The 24,239-nt window shown below is 35.7% G+C and overlaps 1 protein-coding gene across 1 annotated transcript in view; it reads right to left on the reverse strand.

Moving 5' to 3' along the window:
* Window positions 1-24,239, reverse strand: part of STRN (striatin) — a 120,671-nt gene that overhangs the window by 60,739 nt on the left and 35,693 nt on the right. The window contains exons 2-4 of the mRNA XM_053587843.1: window positions 20,607-20,710; window positions 9,347-9,420; window positions 2,096-2,174 (exon numbers count right to left, since the gene is read on the reverse strand). Of these exons, the coding sequence (XP_053443818.1) occupies window positions 2,096-2,174; window positions 9,347-9,420; window positions 20,607-20,710 (257 nt within the window). The remainder of the gene's footprint in view (window positions 1-2,095; window positions 2,175-9,346; window positions 9,421-20,606; window positions 20,711-24,239) is intronic.

The following is a 24,239-nucleotide window of genomic DNA, read 5'->3' on the forward strand; positions in this document are numbered from 1 at the left end:
TTACTATTTTATAACAGTGATTCCAGTAGTTTAAATATTTCTAACATGAAGTGTCATGGATCAATTGTTTGTGGTCTACAAAGAATGTTTCTGTATATGTGGTTTCCTCTACGACACACAAGAAGATCGTATTTTAGAGAGTCATTTCTACAGAAGGGAAGCTTCTATCCTGACACAACTCTCAAAAACAGACCACAATTAAATTTTGGGACGTGCAGTGTGTGAGTATACACGTGTGTGTGTGTTAGAGAGGCAGCAGCACAGAAAAATGAGAATATGCTCAATACTGAGAGTCGGATCTGGATCTTAAGCCAATTTCTGCCACTTACTTGCTGTATAAACTTTAATTCTCCTAAACCTCAGTTTTCTTTCACCTAATGTAACAGACAAACCTAATACTGTACCTGGAATATGGAAATCACTTAATACCTATTAACACCAAAGGTGACCAAAAAAGACCAAAGTAACAATGGCAGGACCATGAAAATGGCCAATGTCATTAACAAATGCAACAAATAAATGTTAGGCATTAACTTATAAGCAGGCATTGAGTCTACCAGGTAAAAGAAAGTAAAAGTTGACAAGATGATAGTTTAAGTTCAGTTTATTGTAAGATTTGCCCTTCACTGTATTACTGAAAAGAAGTATCTCACAAAGGTAGATGACAAAGTGGAATAAGTATATTTTATTAAATCAAGAGCTTATTTTTCAATCCCATCTAATTCTTATAGAATGTTCTTGATTAAAATTTGGATAATAAATTCCCAACTTTCCTGAATTTAATCAGTTGTTCAGTACATCAGTACAAAGATATTTTAACAAATAATATTTAATACAAACCTCGCTTGAGTAATAAAAATCACATTACAATTACCTATTTCAAAACTGCTTTTACTATAGGTAGGTACATTTTACTAGTTACTTCCTCATTCATTGATTAAAATGGCCCATCTACTTTGAGGAACATTATTATGGATCCTTTGAAATTTCTGAAACTTTTTTTTGGATGGCTCATTATAAAACTACTTCTTGTTTAAAAAAAAAAATCAGCATTTAACTCATATTTAAGATCGAAGTGAGGGCACTAGGGAACATCTACTTATTAAATATTAGTCTCATTTTCTTCTAATTTAGTCTAGATTGAAAAATAGATATGAAGAGACATTTTAATATTTTCTTCCCATAGGCTTGGTGCCTGTAGCTCAAGCGGCTAAGGTGCCAGCCACATACACTAGAGATGGTGGGTTCAAATCCAGCCCAGGTCTGTTAAACAACAATGACAACTACAACCAAAAAATAGCCAGGTATTGTGGTGGGCACCTGTAGTCCCAGCTACCTGGGAGGCCAAGGCAAGAGAATCACTTAAGCCCAAGAGTTGGAGGTTGCTGTGAGCTGTGATGTCATAGAGACATCTTAAGGATTTGTCTAAAAAAAAAAAAAAAAAAATTTTTTTTTCTTTCACATAGTCAAAAGGAATGGCTGGTATGCATCTGCTCTGGTAACCTTAGGTTCAAACCACTTACAAACGACCCCTGAAGTCCAAAATAAATAGCAAGTTTCATTTTACTGAGGTAAGAATCTGAATACCAGTTTCAAAGGTGGTATGCACGGGTCATGCTCAAGTTGGTGAGTAGGTCTAGTCCATACTTCTCAGAACCTCAACCCAGTCTTGTTTCCTCTTTATTATCTCACATATGTATGAGAAAGTGAGAAATTTTATAGGAGAAAGTATGTATGAGGTAATATTTGCAAATTTGGGGAATTCAAAAAGGTCTTCAATCTATTTAAAACTCTAAAAACACAAAACATACAAACACTGAAAGGACATATATTAAAATATACATATATTCATGCAATGAAAACAACGGGGTATAAAAATCATTTAACCATATAAATTCTACCACAGGAAAGAAGTGTTTAATATGAAAAATAAATAGTAATTCAATTAAGCCTTTTCACAGCAGTAGTATATTACTGTACCACTTTCAACTCAACAGCATTCTACTGAGTTAAAATACAAAATAAAAACAATTTCCTGAAAATAAATTTGTCCTTGACCAGAGGCATTAAGTTTGACCTTACTTAGGGTACTTACTGTCTGAGTAGTTGTCGGCCTTGTTTCCACATTAACTGGCTGTTTTGTGGTGGTTGCACCTCGGTTTCATTACCTTCATCTGGAAAACATTAAATCATAATAAAATTGACTTGTTTTACATGTTAGAGGCCATCTCAATTTACAAAAAGTGTCCAAGAAACATTTACGAGAATATTTAAAACTCCAAGTGCAAGGTATGTTTTAGGAAAATGTGAATTCTGTTTTTAACTATTTTCTATAACAAAACTATAACAGAAATTAATAATTGCCTCTGGCTTCCCCTTAAAGTAGCATAACAAAAATAAAAATATTTTCCCCTATGGTTAGTTAGCCTATGAATTTTACTCCAAGACAAAAACCTATCAAGTCACAAGAGAGCCAAATAAAAGTACTAAGATATAACACATCAGAGCGACAACAAAATACCAAGGAATGATGGTAGGAAAGCCAATTTGATAAAGAGCAGACATATAAGGAATAATCTCAATCCAAATATGTTTGCTTTCCTAGCTATTCAAAGAAAACCTCAAGTTTTCTTTTAATGACATTCTTTGAAGGAAAGCCTCCTAAGTGTTTTAAAGCTTAAATTTATCAATAGGTAAGAGCAGAATCCTTTTAATAAGGTGGTAAAATGAAGAGTTTTCCTATGGTAAGACTGGACTAAAGAATTTCCAAACTACACTGTGGCTCAACTTCAATAATACAAAGGAGTTCATACTTTTTAATCAGCCTTTGATCAAACTGTAAGAAACTGCTGATCTTTATAAATCTCATTAAGTAGAGATACAAAAGTACCTTGAAAACTCTGTTTTGTGATATTTGAAATTAAGCATTTACTATGTGCTATGTTCCAGACACTGTGTTAAAAATATATATCCTTTATCTCTTGCAATTCTTACAACCTCAAAAGGTAAGTGTTAATCCATTTTTAAAGATGAGAAAGCTAAGTTTCAGAGGATAATATTCAGGCACATTAGTCAGAAACACAGTTGTTAAGTGTTTAATTCCTTTCTGTTTTTATTCCAGAGCGTCAGCATTTTCCTTTATATGCTATCACTACAATGACAAAAAAGTAAAAAAATGTGTGAATAAAAATAAGAGAATATAAATATTTTTCTCCTAAAGTAACTCTAAAATAACCAGGCTAGTCGGGCACAGTGGCTCACTCCTGTAATCCTAGCACTCTGGGAGCCAAGGTGAGTGGACTGCCTGAGCTTACAGATTCTAGACCAACCTGAGCAAGAGCAAGATCCCATCTCTAAAACTAGTGGGACATTGTGGTGGGCACCTGTAGTCCCAGCTACTCAGGAAGCTGAGGCAAGAGAATCACTTGAGCTTAAGAGTTTGAGGTAGCTGTGAGATATAATACCAGGGTACTCTACCGAGGATGACAAAGTGAGACTCTGTCATCCCTCTGCTAAAATAAAATAAAATAAAATAAATGAAATAAAATAAAATAAAGTAAAATAAAATAACCAGGGTAAGTTATGTGATATACCAAAGAAACAGCAGTAGGGTAGAGTGGGGATTGGGAGGTGAGGGGAAGATTAAGGGGAATTAAATTAACTCTAAAAAGAAGTTAATTACTTTGAGATAACTACAAAGAAAGCATTGGGAAAAGGGGCAAAAACAATTCCTTAATACTAAAACAAATACATTTTGTTTCTACTAACTCACAAAATTAGTGAGTAACCTATACGTGGCAAGTGAGAATATTTAGTGACATTTTAACACTTCAAAAATTTCAGATGTAGGCTCAGCACCTGTAGGTCAGTGGCTAGGGCACCACGTGGCTGGCAGGTTCGAACACTGCCAGGGCCTGCCAAACAACAACAACTACAATAAAAAAAAAAAAAGCCGGGCATTGAGGCGGGTGCTTGTAGTCCCAGCTACTCTGGAGGCTGAGGCAAGACTCACTTAAGCTCAAGAGTTTGAGGTTGCTATGAGCTGTGACACCACAGCACTCTACCGAGGGTGACATAATGAGACTCTGTCTCAAAAGAAAAAAAAAATTCAGATGTAAAAAGAAGTTTTGAAGTCATTTTATCTTATTATTCTATCAGACCAGGCCTAAATCCTTTCTATGCCATCCTCGAGTATAACTGTATTTGCCTACTTGGAACTATTATTTATTCAATGGGATACTACCCAATAAGAATAAGAAATGAACTACTGCTACACACCAATACAAACACATATCAAATGCATTATGTTAAGTGAGATAATCCACAATCAAAAGGCTATATGCTGTAAGATCTATTATTTTTTTTTTTATTTAAGTGAAAATAAAATATTTTAGAGACAGGGTCTTAGTATCAAGCCATCCTCCAACTTTAGCCTTCTAAGTAGCTGGGATTACAGGGATGAGCCACCAAATCCATCTGTAAGATTCTGAAATTCACATGACTTTCTGGAAAAGGCAAAACTATAAAAATGGAAAACAGACCATTTTGGCAAGGCATTAGAGTGGGGAGGGAGGAATTTGTGGAAACAATAAAAATGGTAAATTTACTACAGGTAAATTATACCTTACTAAAAATAAAGACAAATCAAATAACAATGTACCCTCATCTTCTTTAAAAAAGAAAAAAAGGTGTTTTCTCATATTGAGATGAAATCTGACTCTAAGGGTAACATTTGAAGTTTAAAAAAAAAGCTGGGTGCAGTGGCAAAGTAGATAACAGTTGAATTTCTTCCTAGTATTAAAAATATTTGCTACTTTTAGTCATCTTGGAGAAACAGAGATTGCATTTACCTTCCTGCTGAAACAACTATAGTACAAAATAAATGAAACAATGGTTTTCAAAATACTGGACATGAGGCAACAAAGACAGTAATACTTCAGAGAAGGGAAACAAACAGATGAGCCTTATGATTATCTGAGGTACTGTCTTGAGAGAGTTTCCAGATTATAGCACAAGAAGGGGGAACAAAACCGTATCTGATGAAATTAGGGCAGAAAAGTTCCAAATTGCATGAAAACCTTAAACCCACAGACATAAGAAACTCAATAAATCCCAAGCATAAGAAACATGTGGGAGGCTGGGTGTGGTGGCTCACACCTGTAATCCTAGCACTCTGGGAGGCTAAGGCAGGAGGACTGCTTGAGCTCAGGAGTTTGAGACCAGAATGAGCAAAGTGAGACTCCATATCTATTAAAAACAGAAAAATTAGCCAGGCATTGTGGCAGGTGCCTATAGCGGGAGGCTGAGGCAGGATGATGGGTTGAGCCCAAGAGTTTGAGGTTTCTGTGAGCTGGGCTAAGGCCGAAGCACTTCTTCTATCCTGGGGCAGAAGAGTGAGACTCTGTCGCCTAAAACAAACAAAAGAAACGAAACATGTGGGGAGGGATAACTACACCAGGGAATGTCATAATAAAATTGTTTAGGACCAATGATAAGGAAAAAAAATCTTAAAACAATCAGAGAAAAAGATAAGATTATATACAGAAGAACAAAGATAAAAACTACACGCAGGTAATCTCATCACGAACAATGCCTGTGAGCAAAATAAAGACTTTTTTGAACATACATAAGCTGAAAAAATTCATTACCAGTAGGCTATGTTGTAAGATATATATGTTGCAGGAAGACTTTATGGCTATAGAAAAATGATACCAGATGGAAGTATAATACACAAAGGATGATGAGCACTGGAAATATTTTTTCATATTATTTAAATCTCTTTAAGAAAGAACAGATAGCTGTAACAAAAGAATAATGAGTATGTGGTTTATAACATACATATAAGATATGACAACAATAGCACAAAGACTGGAAGAAGAGAAATGGAAGTACACTGGTTAAGTCACACTATATATGAAGCAGGTACTCTATCACTTGAAAAAAAATAAGTTAAAGATGTGCCCTATAAACCATAAAACAACCACTTAAAATAACAGAGTTAATGCTAATAAGTCAGCAAAAGAGATAAAGTGGAATCATAAAAAATTACTTGATTAATTCAAAAGAGGGCTGAAAAAAAACAAGAATAGAGAAACAATGAACAGATTGAACAGACAGAACACAAATTACCAAGGTGGTAGTTAAACCTAATATCAATAATCATAATTAATGTAAATGGTCTATCTCAATTAAAAGGCAGAACATGCCACACTGTATAAATATTCAACTTTCAATAACTAGCTTCTAATATTAAATAGGAGAATACAGCCTGAGACTATATTCTCCTAAAATACAAATATGAAGGTTTGGAAGTAGGGTAAAAAAAAAAACATATATATATATATAAATTTTTGTGAAAATTGTTTTAGAAAATGTGTGATGGAAAGGAAAAGGAAAGGGAGAATGAAAATAAATGTTTGGATGATCAGTTTTAGAAAAATACAGTTTGCTGATCTACTCTAGACCAGAACCTACCTCCTTACTTTTAACTTACCCATTACTTTTTGTTTTCCACTTTCTTCCCTCTTTCCCTCTATAGTTTTAGTTCATGATTTATCACTTCAACCATTCATTCTTTTGCCAATTTTCTTGTCCCTTTTTCTCTCCATTAATTCAGTGAATTAAAATATTAATTATGTGCATTCTCTTTAATTTCACCTAGGTTGCCAAACGTGCAGACTAGTGCTTCTACATGCACTCAGGATCAGACACCCCAGCTGGATCCTGAGCTTTTCTCTATCCTACTGTATTCCCTAGTCACTCTATCCTCCTGTTCGTCATCAGTATTTTAAACCTCTACTTTTCTTAAACATCTGACACACTTTTAGCAGATACTCCTGTCTTATCCATAAAGCTATAGACATTCCCTTAATACCCACCTGAAACTGAAACCCAAATCTATAAACCTGTTACCTAACTTTCTGCATTCTCTTTTGCTAACAATAGAAGATACCCTTCTCCTACCATTGTCCAGCTATGTTCAGGACCCAATTCCTATCACTTCTTCCCATTTTAAGTATCTCTACTTTTGCTAGCTAGCTCCTCCTCTAAGAAACACACTCTCTCTTTCCTTAATGATGCATCTTTTCAAGCACTTGCCCTCTAATATCTTTCCTTCACCCTGACAACCTAAGCTTCCTGAAAGCTGAGTACATTCAGTCTGTTTCTGCTCCCCTAAAGCTGCTTGGAATAAAGTTCTCAGTGACCTGTGTGTCACTTAATCTATACATATTTCTCAGCACTCTGGGAATTAATCCGTAGTCCTAGTCCTTCCTTCTGAAAATCCTCTCTTTTCTTGGTTTCCACCTTTCTGGCTTTCTTCCTACCATTAAGGTAGTCCTTATCAGTTTCTTTTTCAGGTTTCTATTCTACAATTGCCATTCCTCAAGACCTTCTGGGTCCTCTTCTTACTCTGCATGAGGCCCCTAAGTGATCTCTTCTCCCAGAATATTTCCTAGTTTACAAGCCAGGAATGGAGCAACCCCAGAGAAATTAAGTAATATCACAGGGATATTAAAGTGTAAGGGTAGAGTCAAACCAACATTTACCTATTTTAAAGCCAAAGTTCTTTCTCTTGAACCATGCTGCTTGCTTATAAATGTTTTTTAAATGTATTGCAACCAGGTCTTTATACTTCTAAATTAATATATAACACAAAATGAAAACTCTATTATGTAATACTGATTAAAATCATTCGCTTTAATCAGACAATATATTTTTAGAATAGTTTTTAACAAATAGCCTAGATTGTTAAATTTTTAATTTAAGTACATCTAAGGTTACAAGAACAGACAATAAAGTAAAAGACACAACAATTAAAAAACAAAGAGAAGAATACAACACTGGTATTGCTCTAAATGTCAAGGATGTAATATTCAGCTGAGGAAATCCATTAATATTACTACCCTGAATTAACTATAAAATTGGCAGTACATTTAGAACCCCGTTTTGGACAGTTATTTCATACATTGTCAAATATAGAAGCAGTGTGGCAAAGTGGGAAGAACATAAATTTTGGAGTCAGACAGACTTTGGTTCAGCTCCATATCCCATCACTTAATAGTTATGTGACCTTAGGCAAGTTTCTCTATTTCTCTGAGTTTAAATTTCACATACATAAAAAGAGAATAAATATTGTCTTTACTGAACGACTATTTTAAGAATTAACGATAATACACAGTGTAAAGTACGTGTGCAATTTTAAATCACACAGTACTTAAAATTGCACACGAACTTTTTGATCACCCTGTATGTGTACATAAAGACCCTAGCACAAGGTAAATGATATAAATGATTAATACCTTCAGATATTTGATAAAGAAATTTAATCCAAAATTATGCCTAAAAATATATTCATCAGAATGTGACGATATCTTTTGAACAACTTTTCTCACTTTTCCCTTATGCCTACTAAAAAATGAATTATATCTATATATAGAGAGAGATAGATTTTTTTTTTTTTTTTTGTAGAGACAGAGTCTCACTTTATCACCCTCGGTAGAGTGCTATGGTATCTCAGCTCACAGCAACCTCCAACTCCTGGGCTTAGGCGAGTCTCTTGCCTCAGCCTCCCGAGCAGCTGGGACTACAGGCACCTGCCACAACGCCCAGCTATTTTTTTGTTGTGGTTTGGCTGGGGCCAGGTTTGAACCCGCCACCCTTGGTATATAAGGCCGGCACCCTACCCACTGAGCCACAGGTGCCACCCTATATCTATATTTTTTAACATTTGATTATGTATAAGTACCAACAATACCAATTGGTATTGTTTGGTGGTATGAAGAGGAAGGTAGAAGGAAAAAGAAGAAATACAAAAAGAAATAAATGTTTTGGCTGTTAAACATGGTCTTCTGGTTACAGAACCTCCTGTGGGTAAGAAAGTCAAAAACAGCTGTGTACCTGAAAATGAAGAATTAGGTTTAAGGAATTAGAAATCCCCCTGTGCTTTAAGAAGAAATCTCTTACCTCCATGGTTACTACTCTTTCTCAGGATTTCAAAGGCATGATGTACTTTGTACTGCACATTTCAAAGTTCCCATTAATGCTGGGCAGACCCAGCAAGACAAGGTTATGTTGGTGCATGTTACCCCATGAATTCTGATCCTTCCAGTAAGTGTAGAACATAAGCAGAAAATGGGGAACTAAAAGAAAGGGGAAGATGGAAAAGGAAGGAAGGTAGTGGAAAATGATCTAAATGATACTAAATGATTAATGCCAAAAGATAAGCAGGTTAGAAAAAATAACTAACATGCAAATAATTATAAATTAACTTTTAAATGTTGCTGCTACCAAAATAGTAGTCATTAATTTCTTTTTATCACTTAGACTTCCTTTAAAATTAGCTTACCGGAATCATAGCTTGGAGGCTTCATATCTCCCTGATTCAATTCTGTCCCATATTTCAACTTGTGGTATTTGGCTCTAACAAAGAAATGAGAACATACAAACCATCTTAAAACATATTTATATGAAATTTAAGATGTAATAGTAGTCATCAGTATTCAGCAGTCCAGGCTAAACACTTCTAGAACTTTCAAAGGCTCATAGCCCTCCATGGTATCAAGTTAATATAAAAGTACTTGCCTTTTTTCTGTTGTTACACCAGGAAGCATCATTATAACAAAATAAATAATGCTGGGAATCATAAATCTTCTTTGTATAATTACAAATGAACCAAATAACATTCTAGTTTCTGTAGTATTCAAATTTTCTTTTCTTTTTTTTTCAAATATTCTCAATGATTACCAGAGTTGAATTCTATCAAAACCAATAAAAAAAGGTTTGAAACCAACTTGTAAAACTAACTTTTCTCAAAATTTAGCTTTTTAAAAAGAAAAGTCATCTACAATAGTATGTGCTTTGTCTAGTAATTATGATTCTCCACGTATGCATGACAGTAAGCAAAGGGGGGGAAAAAAATCTAGCCCAAAACACCAATGCTGAATAAGATACTCCAATAGAAATGAATAAAGAAGAAATCTTTTAATTCATTTTCAAATTCATTCAATTCAAAAGAAGATAAATTTTCTTTTACCCAGGAAGTACAGTGAATGGAAATATTATCTATCTTCTTTTAAAAATTAACAGAGTATTATTATCTCTGATTTGTCAGATTTAACCATCTGAGACCAGAAAAATAATCCAGATAAGGTAAAAACTTTAAAAGGTAAAAATGGCTATACCTGCTTAATGTATTTATATATTTTGACTTGTTTGCTCTCTAAGATACTGAGGCCATTTATAATAAATAATCAATGTGTTAAGACTAGGAGAATAGTAAAAGCAATAATAATTTAAAACAAAATAACAAAGTAATTAAGAAGGAAGGAAAGAGTAAAAGACAAATTTGAAAGCTGTATTTTTCTGAATAAAAAACTGAACACTTACCATATGCTTTTTTATAATTCAAGTATCAAGGAAATGAAAAAAATTATTTGCTCAAATGTATAAAGTACTGGAATCCTTCATGATTATTTTTCAGTAATAATCATTTTGTAGTTTCAAATTTTAGTAAATACGTTTGCTTCAAATTATCCACAACATCTATTCTCGGTGCATCCCTTAAACACAAAGATTTTACCACTGGACTAAATGCTTCCTATTCTATTTCAATGTACTTGTAATAATGTTGATTATTAGAGGAAAAAATTTAAAATATGCATTTGACTTGTAGTTATCAGAAAAGAAACAAGGTTCTTAATGTAATTGGCAAATCTTTTTTTTGATTGTCAATCTTTTGATTTTCCAGAAACATACTTATTTACCATAAGACAAAATAATAATACCTCTTAGAAGTCAAAACAGCAACTGAACACTATCTTGATAGATTAAAACTTTTAAAATAATAATGGCAATAAAATTTTTTGGAGTTTATTGGTATTTTTTACATATACATAAAAAAATCTTTTTCAAACACAAAATACTGTATTATAGAGCATTCTAGTGGTCTTAGGAAAAATTGCAACAGAGTTTACAAAAAAGGCAGTAGAAAATATTCTACAAAATAAATGTAATAAAAATAACACATTATGAGCTAGCATTTCGTTTAAAATTTGACAAAGTCGGGCGGCGCCTGTGGCTCAGTGAGCAGGGCACTGGCACCATATGCCGAGTGTGGCGGGTTCAAACCCAGCCCCGGCCAAAACTGCAACAAAAAAATAGCCGGGTGTTATGGCAGGCGCCTGTAGTCCCAGCTACTCGGGAGGCTGAGGCAGGAGAATCGCCTAAGCCCAGGAGTTGGAGGTTGCTGTGAGCTGTGTGATGCCACAGCACTCTACCGAGGGCCATAAAGTGAAACTCTGTCTCTACAAAAAAAAAAAAAAAAAAAAAAATTGACAAAGTCAGGCATGGTCGCTCAGGAGTTCAAGACCAGCCTGAGCAAAAACAAAAACAAAACAATTTGACAAAGACAAAATACATATGGAAAATATATACGTAAAGAACTATTGTGGTTACCACAAGCTATGGTCCTTTAAATGTGGGTCTCCTACTGAACCGTCAAATTTGCTAAAAAGTCTTTTTCTCACTGAACCCTCTTCAAGCTTAATGACATTCCTTTTGAAGTCAATATGCTAAAATATCTTCTATACATATTTTTCCTACTATTTTAACACTTCAACTCACTATGTTACCCATCTTTCTTACTCTCTCCTCTTTCTCTAATTCTGACTATAAAATAAATTAGCAATGTCATGCCTAACTACACTATGTTGATACATCACTAAGCCCCCCAAATGGCCTTTGCTGGATAAAATAGCATAAAAATTGTTTAAGTCTCATTCTAGCTTGGTTTCAACACATATTACTATATGTAACGTGCCGACAATACATAGCATCCCAACCATATCTTAAATACTTAAATAATTTAATAGTGCGGCGCCTATAACTCAGTGGGTAGGGTGCCGGCCTACATACACCGAGGCTGGCAGGTTCACACTCGGCCTGGGCCAGCTGAAACAAGAATAACAACTGCAACACAAAAAAAGCCAGGTGGTGTGGCAGGTGCCTGTAGTCCCAGCTACTTAGGAGGCTGAGGCAAGAGAATCACTTGAGCCCAAGAGTTTGCAGTTTGCAGTTGTGATGCCACGGCACCCTACCAAGGGTGACAGCTTGAGACTCAAAAAAAAAAAAAATTTAATAATCTCAATGAACTACTGTTGAATTCCTATGATGTGCCAGGCACTGTTCTGGCTGTTGGGAATAACCTACAGGTAAGGATGGAAGCAAGAGGATGCCTAAGAGACAAGAATATAAGTAACTACAGCACACTGTTCTAAGAGCTATAAGGGTCTGGACATTGGTCTGGGCAAAGAGTTTATGACTAAATAAAATACAACAATCAAATAAATAAATGGGACTTAATCAAGCTAAAAAGTTTCTGCACAGCAAAGGAAATAAGCAACAGAGTGAACAGAAAACCTATAGAATGAGAGAAAACATTCACAAACTGTACAATTGACAAGTAACTAATATCCAGAGTCTACAAAGAATTTAAACAAGTCAACAAGAAAAAACAATCAGAAAGTGGACAAAAGATGAGGATTTTTTTCACAAGATAAACAAATGTCCAGTAAACATATGAAAAAAATGCCCAACATCATTAATCATCAGGGAAATGCAAATCAAAACCACAATGCAATACCACCTTAGACCTGGGAGATGACTATTACAAATAAGTCAAAAAATAACAAATGTTAGCATAGATGTGGTGAAAAGGGAATGCTCATGTGCTACTGGTGATTTTATAACTTAGTTCAACCTCTATGGAAAACGTATTCCTCAAAGAATTGAAAGCAGATCTACCATTCAATCCAGCAGTACCACTACTGGGTATCTATAAAAAGGGAAAGAAGTCATTACATCACAAAGAAAACTGTGCCCAAAAGTTTATCACACACAATTCACATCACAGATAATGGATTCAATCGATTCTTTATCCAGTTAAGTGGATAAAGAAAATGTGGCAGATATACATCATGAAGTACTACTCAGCCATTGAAAGGAACGAAATAATGTCTTTTGGAGCAATATGGATGGAAGTAGAAACCATTATCCTAAGCAAAGTATCTCAGGAATGGAAAAATAAAATACCGTATGTTTTCGCATATAAGTGGGAACTAAATGATAGGTATATATAGTCATGAAGTGATGCAATGAACATTGGAAATAATGAAGGGGGAGGATGGAAGAAGGTAAGGGATAAAAAATTACCTACCAGGTAGAATGCACACCATTCTGGTGATGGGTACAGAATGTAATTCTGAATGAAAGGAACTAAAATGTTCTAGAGCCCTAAAAGTTTTCATAAATTCCTGGCATTTAGGGTATTAAAAAAAAAAAGTGAAAGAAAAAGAAATGGTTTAGAGCAGTGGTTCGCAACCTTCTGAATGCCTCCTAATGCCGCAACCCTTTATACAGTTCCTCATGTTGTAGTGACCCCCAACCATAAAATTATTTTCCTTGCTACTTCATAACTGCAATTTTGCTCCTGTTATGAATCATAATGTAAATATCTGATAAGAAGGATATATTTTCATTGTTACAAAGGGGTTGCAACCCACAGGTTGAGAACCGCTGGTTTAGAGCTTCAAGCCACAAAGAAATGCTTAATTTATTACACTTAAATAGTGCCATTATATCAGGAATAATCCCAAATCATTCCATAAACTTCAAAAGATAAAAAATCAGGAGGGCTGGGCATAGTGGCTCACACCTGTAATCCTAGCACTCTGGGACTGCCTGAGCTCACAGGTTCGAGACCAGCCTGAGCAACAGCAAGACCCTGTCTCTAAAAATAGCTGGGCGTGGGCAGCGCCTGTGGCTCAGTGAGTAGGGCGCTGGCCCCATATGCCGAGGGTGGCGGGTTCAAACCCAGCCCCGGCCAAACTGCAACAAAAAAATAGCCGGGCGTTGTGGCGGGCGCCTGTAGTCCCAGCTGCTCGGGAGGCTGAGGCAAGAGAATCGCGTAAGCCCAAGAGTTAGAGGTTGCTGTGAGCCGTGTGACGCCACGGCACTCTACCCGAGGGCGGTACAGTGAGACTCTGTCTCTACAAAAAAAAAAAAAAAAAAAATAGCTGGGCGTTGTGGCAGCTGCCTATAGTTCCAGCTACTCAGGAGGCTGAGGCAAGAGATTTGCTTGAGCCCAAGAATTTGAGGTTGCTATGAGCTGTGATGCTACAACACTCTACCCAGGGCAACAAAGTGAGACTATCTCACAAAAAAAAATACAAAATCAGGACTCTTTTCTAGAAGAGTACCCCATTAGTTAAAGAAGAGAAAAAAATCTTCTCTGATCCAACCAGATTTTTATCTCTTCTGTTCTTCAAAGTCAAACTTCTTAAAACAAATAAGCAACTGTATCTGTTGCTACTTTAATCTTCTCACCTCCCAATCATTAGTGATCTGCATAAGTTCCCATTACTTCATTAAATCTGTTGGTAAGGATAACAACAAGCTCCCAACTGGCAAATCCAAATGACTATTTTTAGTATATAACTTGGAGTCTGCTTAATATCTTCAAGTGGTGAACTCCCTTATTTAGCTTATTTCCAAAATACTATTCTTTCCGTTTCTTTTGTTGGCCCTTCTCCGGTTTTCTCAAACATTTTTATTTCCTCTGCCTACTGCTAGTTCTCTCTCTTCCTTCCATGATACTGTTTCCTCACTCACAATAATATTGATGATTCCAAGTGTATATATCTAGTCATGGTTCCCCATTTTTAATTCATTTGATAACTTCTAAAACTCTCACTCATAATTCATAGTCTTTCAAGCCAGCAGAAACTTGGAACTTTTTTTTTTTTTAAGAGACAGGGTCTTATCTGTCACCCAGAAATACACTGACACAATCATAGCTCACAGAAGCCTTGAGTCCCAGCTGGGCTCAAATAGTCCATCCAACTCAACCTCCTAAATAGCTAGAACTATAGACTGTGCCAGTTAAATTCTTTTTTTCCAGAGCTGGGATTTCTCTATTTTGCCCAGGCTGATTTTAACCTCCTAGCTTCAAGCCTTCTTCTCACCTCAGCCTCCCAAAGTGCTGAGATTACAGGCATAAGCCATCACACCTGAACAAGTCATTCCTCATCTATCTACCTCCCATACATGCCAAAATTTTTATGTCACCTCTAAATTATATGGATTCTACTTAATCTTTTTTTATAGCTGATGCCTATTTCAGCAGCTACTATGTTACCATCTCTCATCTCATATTATTACAATGATCCCTTTATTAACAGATCTTTCCAGGCTAATTCCCACATTCTGGTCAGAGTGATTTTCCTAAAATATACCTCATTCTATTTCATGCTTAAAGCCTTTCAAGTGAGGGCAGTGCCTGTGGCTCAGTGAATAGGGTGCCGGCCCCATATGCCGAGGGTGGCGGGTTCAAACCCAGCCCCGGCCAAACTGCAAAAAAAAAAAAACAAAACTTGTCTTTAGGGCGGCGCCTGTGGCTCAAGGAGTAGGGCGCCAGTCCCATATGCTGGAGGTGGCGGGTTCAAACCCAGCCCTGGCCAAAAAACCACAGAAAAAACAAAAAAAAAAGCCTTTCAAGTGCATAACAACTAAATGCAATATACAGAGGATGTCAAAAAATATATATACGTTTTAAGAAAGGAAAAACATTCATTAAAATTGTAATACTCAATATTACAATTGATACTCAATTTTTCTTGTAATTGCAAACGTCAAACATGATTTGAATATTACAAATATAATACAGTATTTTCCTTTCTTAAAATGAGTGTACATTTTTGGCACCCTCTGTATGTTCCCAGAATAGATCTTAGACTGCATTCTGGACCAAGAAAAAAATGCTATAAATATCATCATTGAATATTTAAATATGGACTATATTAGATAACAGAATTATAACAATGTTAAGCTTCCTTAATTTGATAATGTGCTGTGATTATGTAACAGAACGTCCTTGCTATTAGAAAATATACACTAAGGTATTCATGGTGGGTAAACTAAATGTGATTTAGGAGGAAACAAATATGGGTATAGAGAGCAAGCATTATTAACACAATATAGCAAAATGTCAATTAGTGAATCTAGATAAAAGGTATGTAAGAGTTCTTGTAATTCTTCCACTAGTTTGAGATCATGTTAGAATAAAAATGTTTTGAAAATATTCCACATTGCCTGGTAAGTGCAAGATTAAAGTTAGAACTCCTTGGTTAGGCTGTCCAGAATGTGACTCTCTTTCTTTTTGAGACAGGATCTTGCTGATGCCCAGACACTGGCATCACCACACCTCACTGAAACTTCAAACTTCTGGGCTCCAGGGATCTTCCCGCCTCAACCTCCTGAGTAGCAGAGACTATGGCGGATGCCACCACACACAGCTCACTTTTCTATTTTTTTGTAGAGATGGGGTCTATATTGCTCAGGCTTGTCTTGAACTCTTGGCCTCAAGTAATCTTCTCAAAATGCCAGGATTAAAGATGTGTACCACCTCACCAAGCCATAATCTGATCCTCTCTACCATTATTGGTTGTCAAATCACTAATACCCTACTACTCTCCATACACAATGGTTATCAATTTCTGAACACAACAATCTACTTTGTTTCATATCAAACACACTTTGCCTGCTCGGCAAGCACCTTCTTATTTGATATTGGGTAAGCCTCACCTCTTATAATTACATCCTTCTTTGGATTTCCATCTTTCACAACTACCAGATGGCAGTAATGCCCTTCTTTGTGACTTCACCATACTTTGTACAGACTTCTTTCACAATATTTACCATAATTCACTGCACTTTTGTGGTTTACAAGTCCAGATATACATGCACCCACACACGTACATACTCTGCCCTGGTTACTCTAGTATTTATATATTTAAATTCTCATGTCTTATAAGACAGCGTAACGTACTTGTAAACAGTACAGGCTTCAGAACCAGAAAGAACTGAGAAATGTGAATCAAAGCTCTATGTATAATAGCTCTGCTACTCTATATCAACTACTTAAGTTTTTAAGCCTCACAGCCCAACATACAGTTGCTAGTAGTAACATTATCATTCTCTCGGCTCGGCGCCTGTAGCTCAGCGGTTAGGGCAACAGCCACATACACTGAAGCTGGCGGGTTCAAACCCAGCCCGGGCCTATCAAACAATAATGACAACTACAATCAAAAAACAGCCGGGTGTTGTGGTGGGTGCCTGTATTCCCAGCTACTTAGGAGGCTGAGGCAAGAGAATCGCTTAAGCCCAAGAGTTTGAGGTTGTTTTGAGCTGTGATGCCACAGTACTCTACGAAGGGTGATATAGTGAGACTCTGTCTCAAAAACACAAAACAAAACATTTTCATTCTCTCTTTGGTTATCTATAATTTAGACAACTTAAAATCTCAAATATTCCCAAATTATGTACTTTCAGAAATTTTTTTTTTCCATATCACCAATACAATTTTTAATGAACCTCTCAAGGTATGAAAAAACCCCTTTTCACTGAGATTCACCTGTGTTCAATCTCTTGTGCCATTTAAAGATCTTATATGAACTACAAGTTTATAGTGATCAAAATAGCACGGTATAGGCACAAAAATAAAGAAACACATCTATGGAACAGAATAGAGAACTTAGAGCTGAACCCAGCCATACATATCACCATCTGATCTTCTATAAACTAAACAAAAGCATATACTGGGAAAAGAATCCATATGTAATAAATGGTGGCGGGAGAACTGGTTAACTGGATCCACACCGCTCACTACTTACAAAAATTGACTTGCTGTATAAAAGATATAAATTCAAGACACAAAACAATAAAAGTACTAGAAGAAAGTGTGGGAAAATATTGGCCTGGGAAAAGATTTTATGAAGAACCCCTTGGCAATTGCAGCAAAACCAAAAATAAAGTAATGGACATGATCAAGCTAAAAAGCTTATGCACAGCTAAGGGTACAACAACTAAAGCATACAGACAACCTTCAGAATGAGAGAAAATATTTGCATACTACGAATCTGATAAAGGGCTAATGACTAGAATCTACAGAGAACTCAAACTAATCAACAAGAAAAGTGCAAACAATCCCATTTATAAGTGAACAAGAGACCTGAACAAAACCTTTTCTGAAAAAGAGAGATGAATGGCCAACAAACACAGGAAAAAATGCTTATTGTCCCCTAATCATCAGAGAAATGCAAATCAAAGCCATTCTGAAATACCACCTAACCCCAGAGAGAACAGCCCCCATCACAAAGTCCCAAGGTTGCAGATGCTGGCGTGAATATGGAAAGAAGGGAACACTTTTACACTGCTGGTGGGATTGCAAACTAATATAGCCTCTATGGAAAGAAGTATGAAGAATCCTCAAAAAGCTAAAAGTAAAACTACCATTTGATCCCATAATCCCATTACCTTGTACTCAGAAGAAAAAAAATCATTTTAGCATAAGGACATTTGCACTAGAATGTTCATTGCAGCTCAATTCACAGTTGCCAAGACGTGGAATCAACCCAACTGCTCATCAACACATGAACAGATTAATAAACTGTGGTATATGTATGCCATGGAACACTATCCATCCATAAAAAAGATGGAAACTTTACACCTTTGTATTAATCTGGATGGAGTTGAAGCACTTTCTTCTTAGTTAAGTATCACAAGAATGCAAAAACAAATATCCAATGTACTCAATACTAATACGAAATCAATAAACAACCACATACCCACAGGAGAAAAAAAAACAACTAAATTCAAGAGGGGGGAGAGAGGATAGGTATCCTCCCACTTAATGGGCATAATGTAAGAGTATACAGCATATTCCCTGGGTGAAGGGCTCAACTATAACTTGAACTTCATCTATCAAATGCAAGCAATGTCACCTAATCATTTGTACCCTCATATTAATCTGAAATAAATTTTTTTAAAAAGATAATAAAGATGGGGGGTGGTGGCTCACACCTGTAATCCTAGCACTCTGGGTGGCTGAGGCGAGTGGATTGCCTGAGCTCACAGGTTTGAGACCAGCCTGAGCCAGAGCGAGACACTGTCTCTAAAAATAGCTGGGCATTGTGGTGGGCACCTGTAGCCCCAGCTACTTGGGAGACTGAGGCAAGAGAATTGCTTGAGCCCAAGAGTTCGAGGGTGCTGTGAGCTGTGATGCCATGGGACCCTAGCACTCTACCAAGGGTGACAAAGTGAGACTCTGTCTCAAAAAAAGGCCAACCACAGTGACTCACATCTGTAATCCTAGTATTCTGGGAGGCTGAGGCAGGTTGATTGCTTGAGCTCAGGAGTTCAAGACCAGCCTGAGCAAAGTGAGATCCCCACCTCTACCAATAATACAAAAACTAGCTCAGTGTTGAAGCAGGCATCTATTGTTCTAGCTACTCAGGAGGCAGGAAGATTGCTTGAGCCCAAGAGTTTGAGGTTGCCATGGCACTCTACCCAGACTCTGTCTCAAAAAAAAAAAAAAAAAAAAACCTTAAAAAATAAAAATATGAAAGAAAATAACAGGTGCAGTGGCTTCCACCTATCATCCTAGCACACCAGGAGGCAGAGGCGGGTAGACTGCCTGAGATCACAGGTTCAAGACCAGCCTGAGCCAGAGTGAGACCTCATCTCTAAAAAACAGCCAGGCATTGTGGCAGGCACCTATAGTCCCAGTTGCTTGGGAGGCTGAGGCAAGAGAATTACTTGAGCCCAAGAGTTTGACGTTGCTGTGAGCTGTAACACCACAGCACCTACCAAGGGGAACAAAGTGAGACTCTGTCTCCAGAAAATAAATAAATAAATAAAGATCCTATATGAAAGTGAACACAAGTTCTAATAAAGTATCTATTTCTCAATATTTATAAAAATAAATATCATCTGCTAAATTCTATTTTATGGTAGTTGTGCAAACAGCCCATTCACCAACTCCCCCCAAAATGAGAAAAATAAGTGACCATCAAAAACAAAAGCAAAATGTAGCAAAATGGAGAATTTCAAAATTATCAAGAACTAAATTATCTAAAACAATGAACTATTTCAGACTGATAACAAAAATAATCCAAAGACTATTCATTAAAAGCAAATAAAATTAATTTTATATAACTTCTAAAACTCTCATTCATGACCTATTTTCCTTTACTTATGACCCAAATTTAGTTACTTGAATATCTTAAACATAGCAACTGTAGAAGGGTAAGATTAGCTTCTGGAGAGAGAAGGTGAAAGCAAAGAGACAAAATACAAAAAGAAATCTATAAAGATACTCATTGTAGTCTGCCAGAACAATTTGTGTCTTAATAAAACACATCAAATTGAATAACATTAAATGACAGGAAAAAGGAATACGCAATACAGAAATTTTCTTTACAATTCACAAACTGTCTCAACTCTGAAAAGAAAATGGATATTAACAGCTTAGAAAGCAACATGTTTCTTACAAAAGGACCGAATTGGAAAGAAATACTGCTAAAATTTTCCAGTTTATTGATCATTAAACTATTTATTACAAAATTAACATATTACAACCATTTATAAACATGTTTATCATAGATACTCCTGAACTCAAGAGTATATAATATAGTATTAAAATCTCATGATGGAATGATGGAAAAATTAATCCAATATTTAAGAGAATGCTAGCTTTCATTTTACTAAATTACCTTTCCTGTTTAAGAGCATATTCCAACATTTTGATCCTCCTCACAAGATCCTTCTTCAAATTTTCTTGACCTTTTCTTTCCCCTTGAAGGAAGGCAATCTGTGCCTGAGTAGGGGAGAAAAAGACAAAACTCAGTTTAGACCAAATAAATTTTTTTTTAAACTCAGTTGAGGAAAAAAGCTTTGGAAGTTAGAAAAGTAAAATGCAAAACCATTTCCTTTACATATCTATTACAAAGTATATAAAAATTGAAAGAAAGCATTGGCTGCAAAGGGAGAGATTGGCTTAAGGATAAAAAGAAACAGCATCTGTATATATTGTACTTCAGACTAGGGCTGTTACAATTGGTAGTCCATATCTTCTAAGAGTATATAATCTACAACAACCAATATAAACACAAACATGAGCCAGGCGTACAGTATAGTTTCCTCAAGTGTTCTGTCTGTTATGCCATTAAGAGGATTCCTTTTTTATAAAAAGGAGAAAGTAAAACCAGTTCTTAAATCTTTAAATCTACCCAGGGCGCGGAAGTGAGACTGTCTCAAAAAAAAAAAAAAAAAGCTTTACCACACATTTACATTTTATGAGGGATTCATTATGAGTAATTCATTTTATGACTTTATCCTGGACCTCCTCTACAAACTACTACCTTTTCTTAATCCCCACCCTGTGTATAACCCTCTTTTAGGAAATATAATATGCAGGACAAAGAAAGTGAAAGTTGAAAAAAGGAAAATCAGAGACAATGGTCTTCTGCTTATTCCTGTCCCCCTCAAAGAATAACTGAACACTGCATAAAACAAACTGCAAACAACTTTTATCTTCAGTAAAACACAGGGGCAGGAAAGAGCTGCTCTCTAAAATAATTACAAAGACATTTAGAATTTAAATAATACCTTTCATTTAAGGAATGTTGTAAATAGTAATTATGAAAGTAAACTACAACACCTTTAAAGTTTGGTATTTAAAGACCCTCAAGAATAGCCATCAAATTCACTGTTCTCACATACAGGCCTCCATTTCTATTACTCCACAAAGATAGAAACAATGTTATAACATTAGTATAAAGCATCAGTATAAAGCTTTAGTAGTGCTTTCCATTTAAGTAAGCAAGAAGTTTACATTTAAAGATGACCTTACCATGTCTCTAAGGAATCATGGAGATAGTTTCAACTTAGGTTTAGAATGCCATTAAATTTAATTCTACTTAGTTTAAATAACACTCATTTCTACACATTCGGTACCACACAATGAACATAAAATCCAGTTTACCAAACTCGAAAGTTATTTTTATTAACCTTCAAAATACAGGTAGGGCTATGTTTTTGTTTTCATTTCAGTGAACTCTTAAAATATCCATTACAATCTAAAAGAAAGATTTTATATATTATATATATACATAAATACATATCTTACTGAAATAAGTTTAAAAACAACTCAATTGTATACAGAGGAAAAACATCAAATATCCACAATATCTATATTTATATTTCAATGATAATACCCCTTTTTGAAGTTATCCATTCTTCAATGAAATAATTACATTATATAGCAGAATAGTAATGACACATGTATTTAAAGCTGATAAAAATTAAAGTCATGCCAAAAGGAAATGACAGCCCAACTTGCTTGGTCAGACAATGCTTTGGCATAGAATTTTAAATACTCTTTAAAGTGGCTTTAATAAAACAGTAATAATCTAATCAATGCAATGAACCAAAGTGACAATATTACCAGCAATATTATCAATAATAATATTATTAGCAATATTGTCTTTATACTTTTGGGCTAGTTTTGTATTTCTATCACCATCATTGGTCCCAGATGATTCTGAAACTTTAGTCTATAATACTCTAAAGTCATTCTTGTAACTCAGTCTCCAATCTACTACTTCTCTATTTTCCCACTATACTTGGCTTCTCTATGCTATCAATTAATATAGCGGATTGGTTGAATACTAATATTAAAAACAGACCCACCCACACAAGAGAAAAACTCAATTCATGCAGGATGGGGGAAAGAGGGGAAGGGGGAAGGGGGAAGGGGACTGCAGTGCTGCCTCCTAAAGGGCACAGTGTGAGGGTAGGTGGCACACCTCCTGGGTGCAGGATACAAGTATAACGGGAACTTTACCTAACAGGCCAAACACTGCAACCTAATCATTTGTACCCTCATATTAATCTGAAATTTTAAAAAAAAGAACTGCCCAGAAGCTGTTAAAGAAAATGATACAAAGAAGATGGGTGTGCCTGGAAAAACAAAGAAAAATGATAGGAATATCTATCTTTGTGATCACAAAATACCTCTGTGATAGATGTATTTTGACCAAAGATGCATAACCTGAAACCAATCATAAGGGACCATCAGGCAAACTCGAACTGAAGGAACTTCAAATCAACCGTTTTATAATCTTCAGAAGTGTTACTTCATGAAAGTCAAAGGAAAACTGTTCTACACCAAGGGAAACTAAAAGAGACGTTAAAAACAAATGTGTCTGTATGTGGCTATACAATGACATTATTGGGACAAATGGCAAAATGTGAATGGGGGGTCTGAGGATTAGATAGCATTAAAGTTATCAGTGTTAATCCTGATTTTGATGGCTATATGTGGTCACAAAGGCTAGTACTTGGTTGTAGGAAATCAACACTTAAGTATTTGGTGGGAGGCAATGGGACATCAGGTTGGTTGACAAATCGCCCTCAAAATGGTATAGGAAAAAAAATAACTCTTTGTACTGCCTTTTCTGCAGTACAACTGGAACTTTTTGCAACTTTTCTGTCAATTTAAGACTTCATTTTTTTTAAATTTTGAAATAAATACTATGTAACTTCCTTAATATAATATATACACAATCCCAACTGAAAAGTCAGCATTAAAGAAACCCTTGAAGTACTGATTTTAAAGTCAGGAGCAAAACAAGGAGGTTTTTTTTTTTTTTTTTTTTTTTTTGAGACAGAGTCTTAAGCTGTTGCCCTGGGTAGAGTGCTGTAACATCACAGCTCACAGCAACCTCAAACTCTTGGGCTGAAGCGATTCTCATCTCAGCCTCCCACGTAGCTGGGACTACAGGCGCCCACCACAACACCTGGCTATTTATTGGTTGTGACTATCATTGTTGTTTGGAGGCCAGGCTGGATTTGAACCCACCAGCTCCAGTGTATAAGGCTGGCACCCTGGCTGCTTGAGCTACAGGCACCGAACCATTCATTTTTCACTACAAATATTTAACATTGGCCTAGAGGTGCTGGGTAATGTAATTTAGCCAAGAAAGAAATAAGTATAAAAATAGAAAGAAGAAATGTTATGATCTGCAAACAATATAGATACCAAGAAAATCCAAGAATATAGACTATAAATTATTTATAAAAAAAAATTAGAGGAGTTTCAGTAAAGAAGTTGTATATCAAATTAATAAACCAAGCCAAGTATGGTGGCTCATGCCTGTAATCCCAGCACATCGCTAGACTGAGGCATGAGGACCACTTGAGGCCAGGAGCTCAAGACCAGCCTGGGTCACATAGCAAGACCTGTCTACAGAAAAACTGTGTTTAAAAAAATGAATCAGGTATGGTAACCTGTCAAAATAATAATAATAAACAACCATAGGTTTCTGTAAAATCAGAAGTTATAA

This window comes from Nycticebus coucang, chromosome 4 (assembly GCF_027406575.1).
Source record: "Nycticebus coucang isolate mNycCou1 chromosome 4, mNycCou1.pri, whole genome shotgun sequence".
Taxonomy (NCBI): domain Eukaryota; kingdom Metazoa; phylum Chordata; class Mammalia; order Primates; family Lorisidae; genus Nycticebus; species Nycticebus coucang.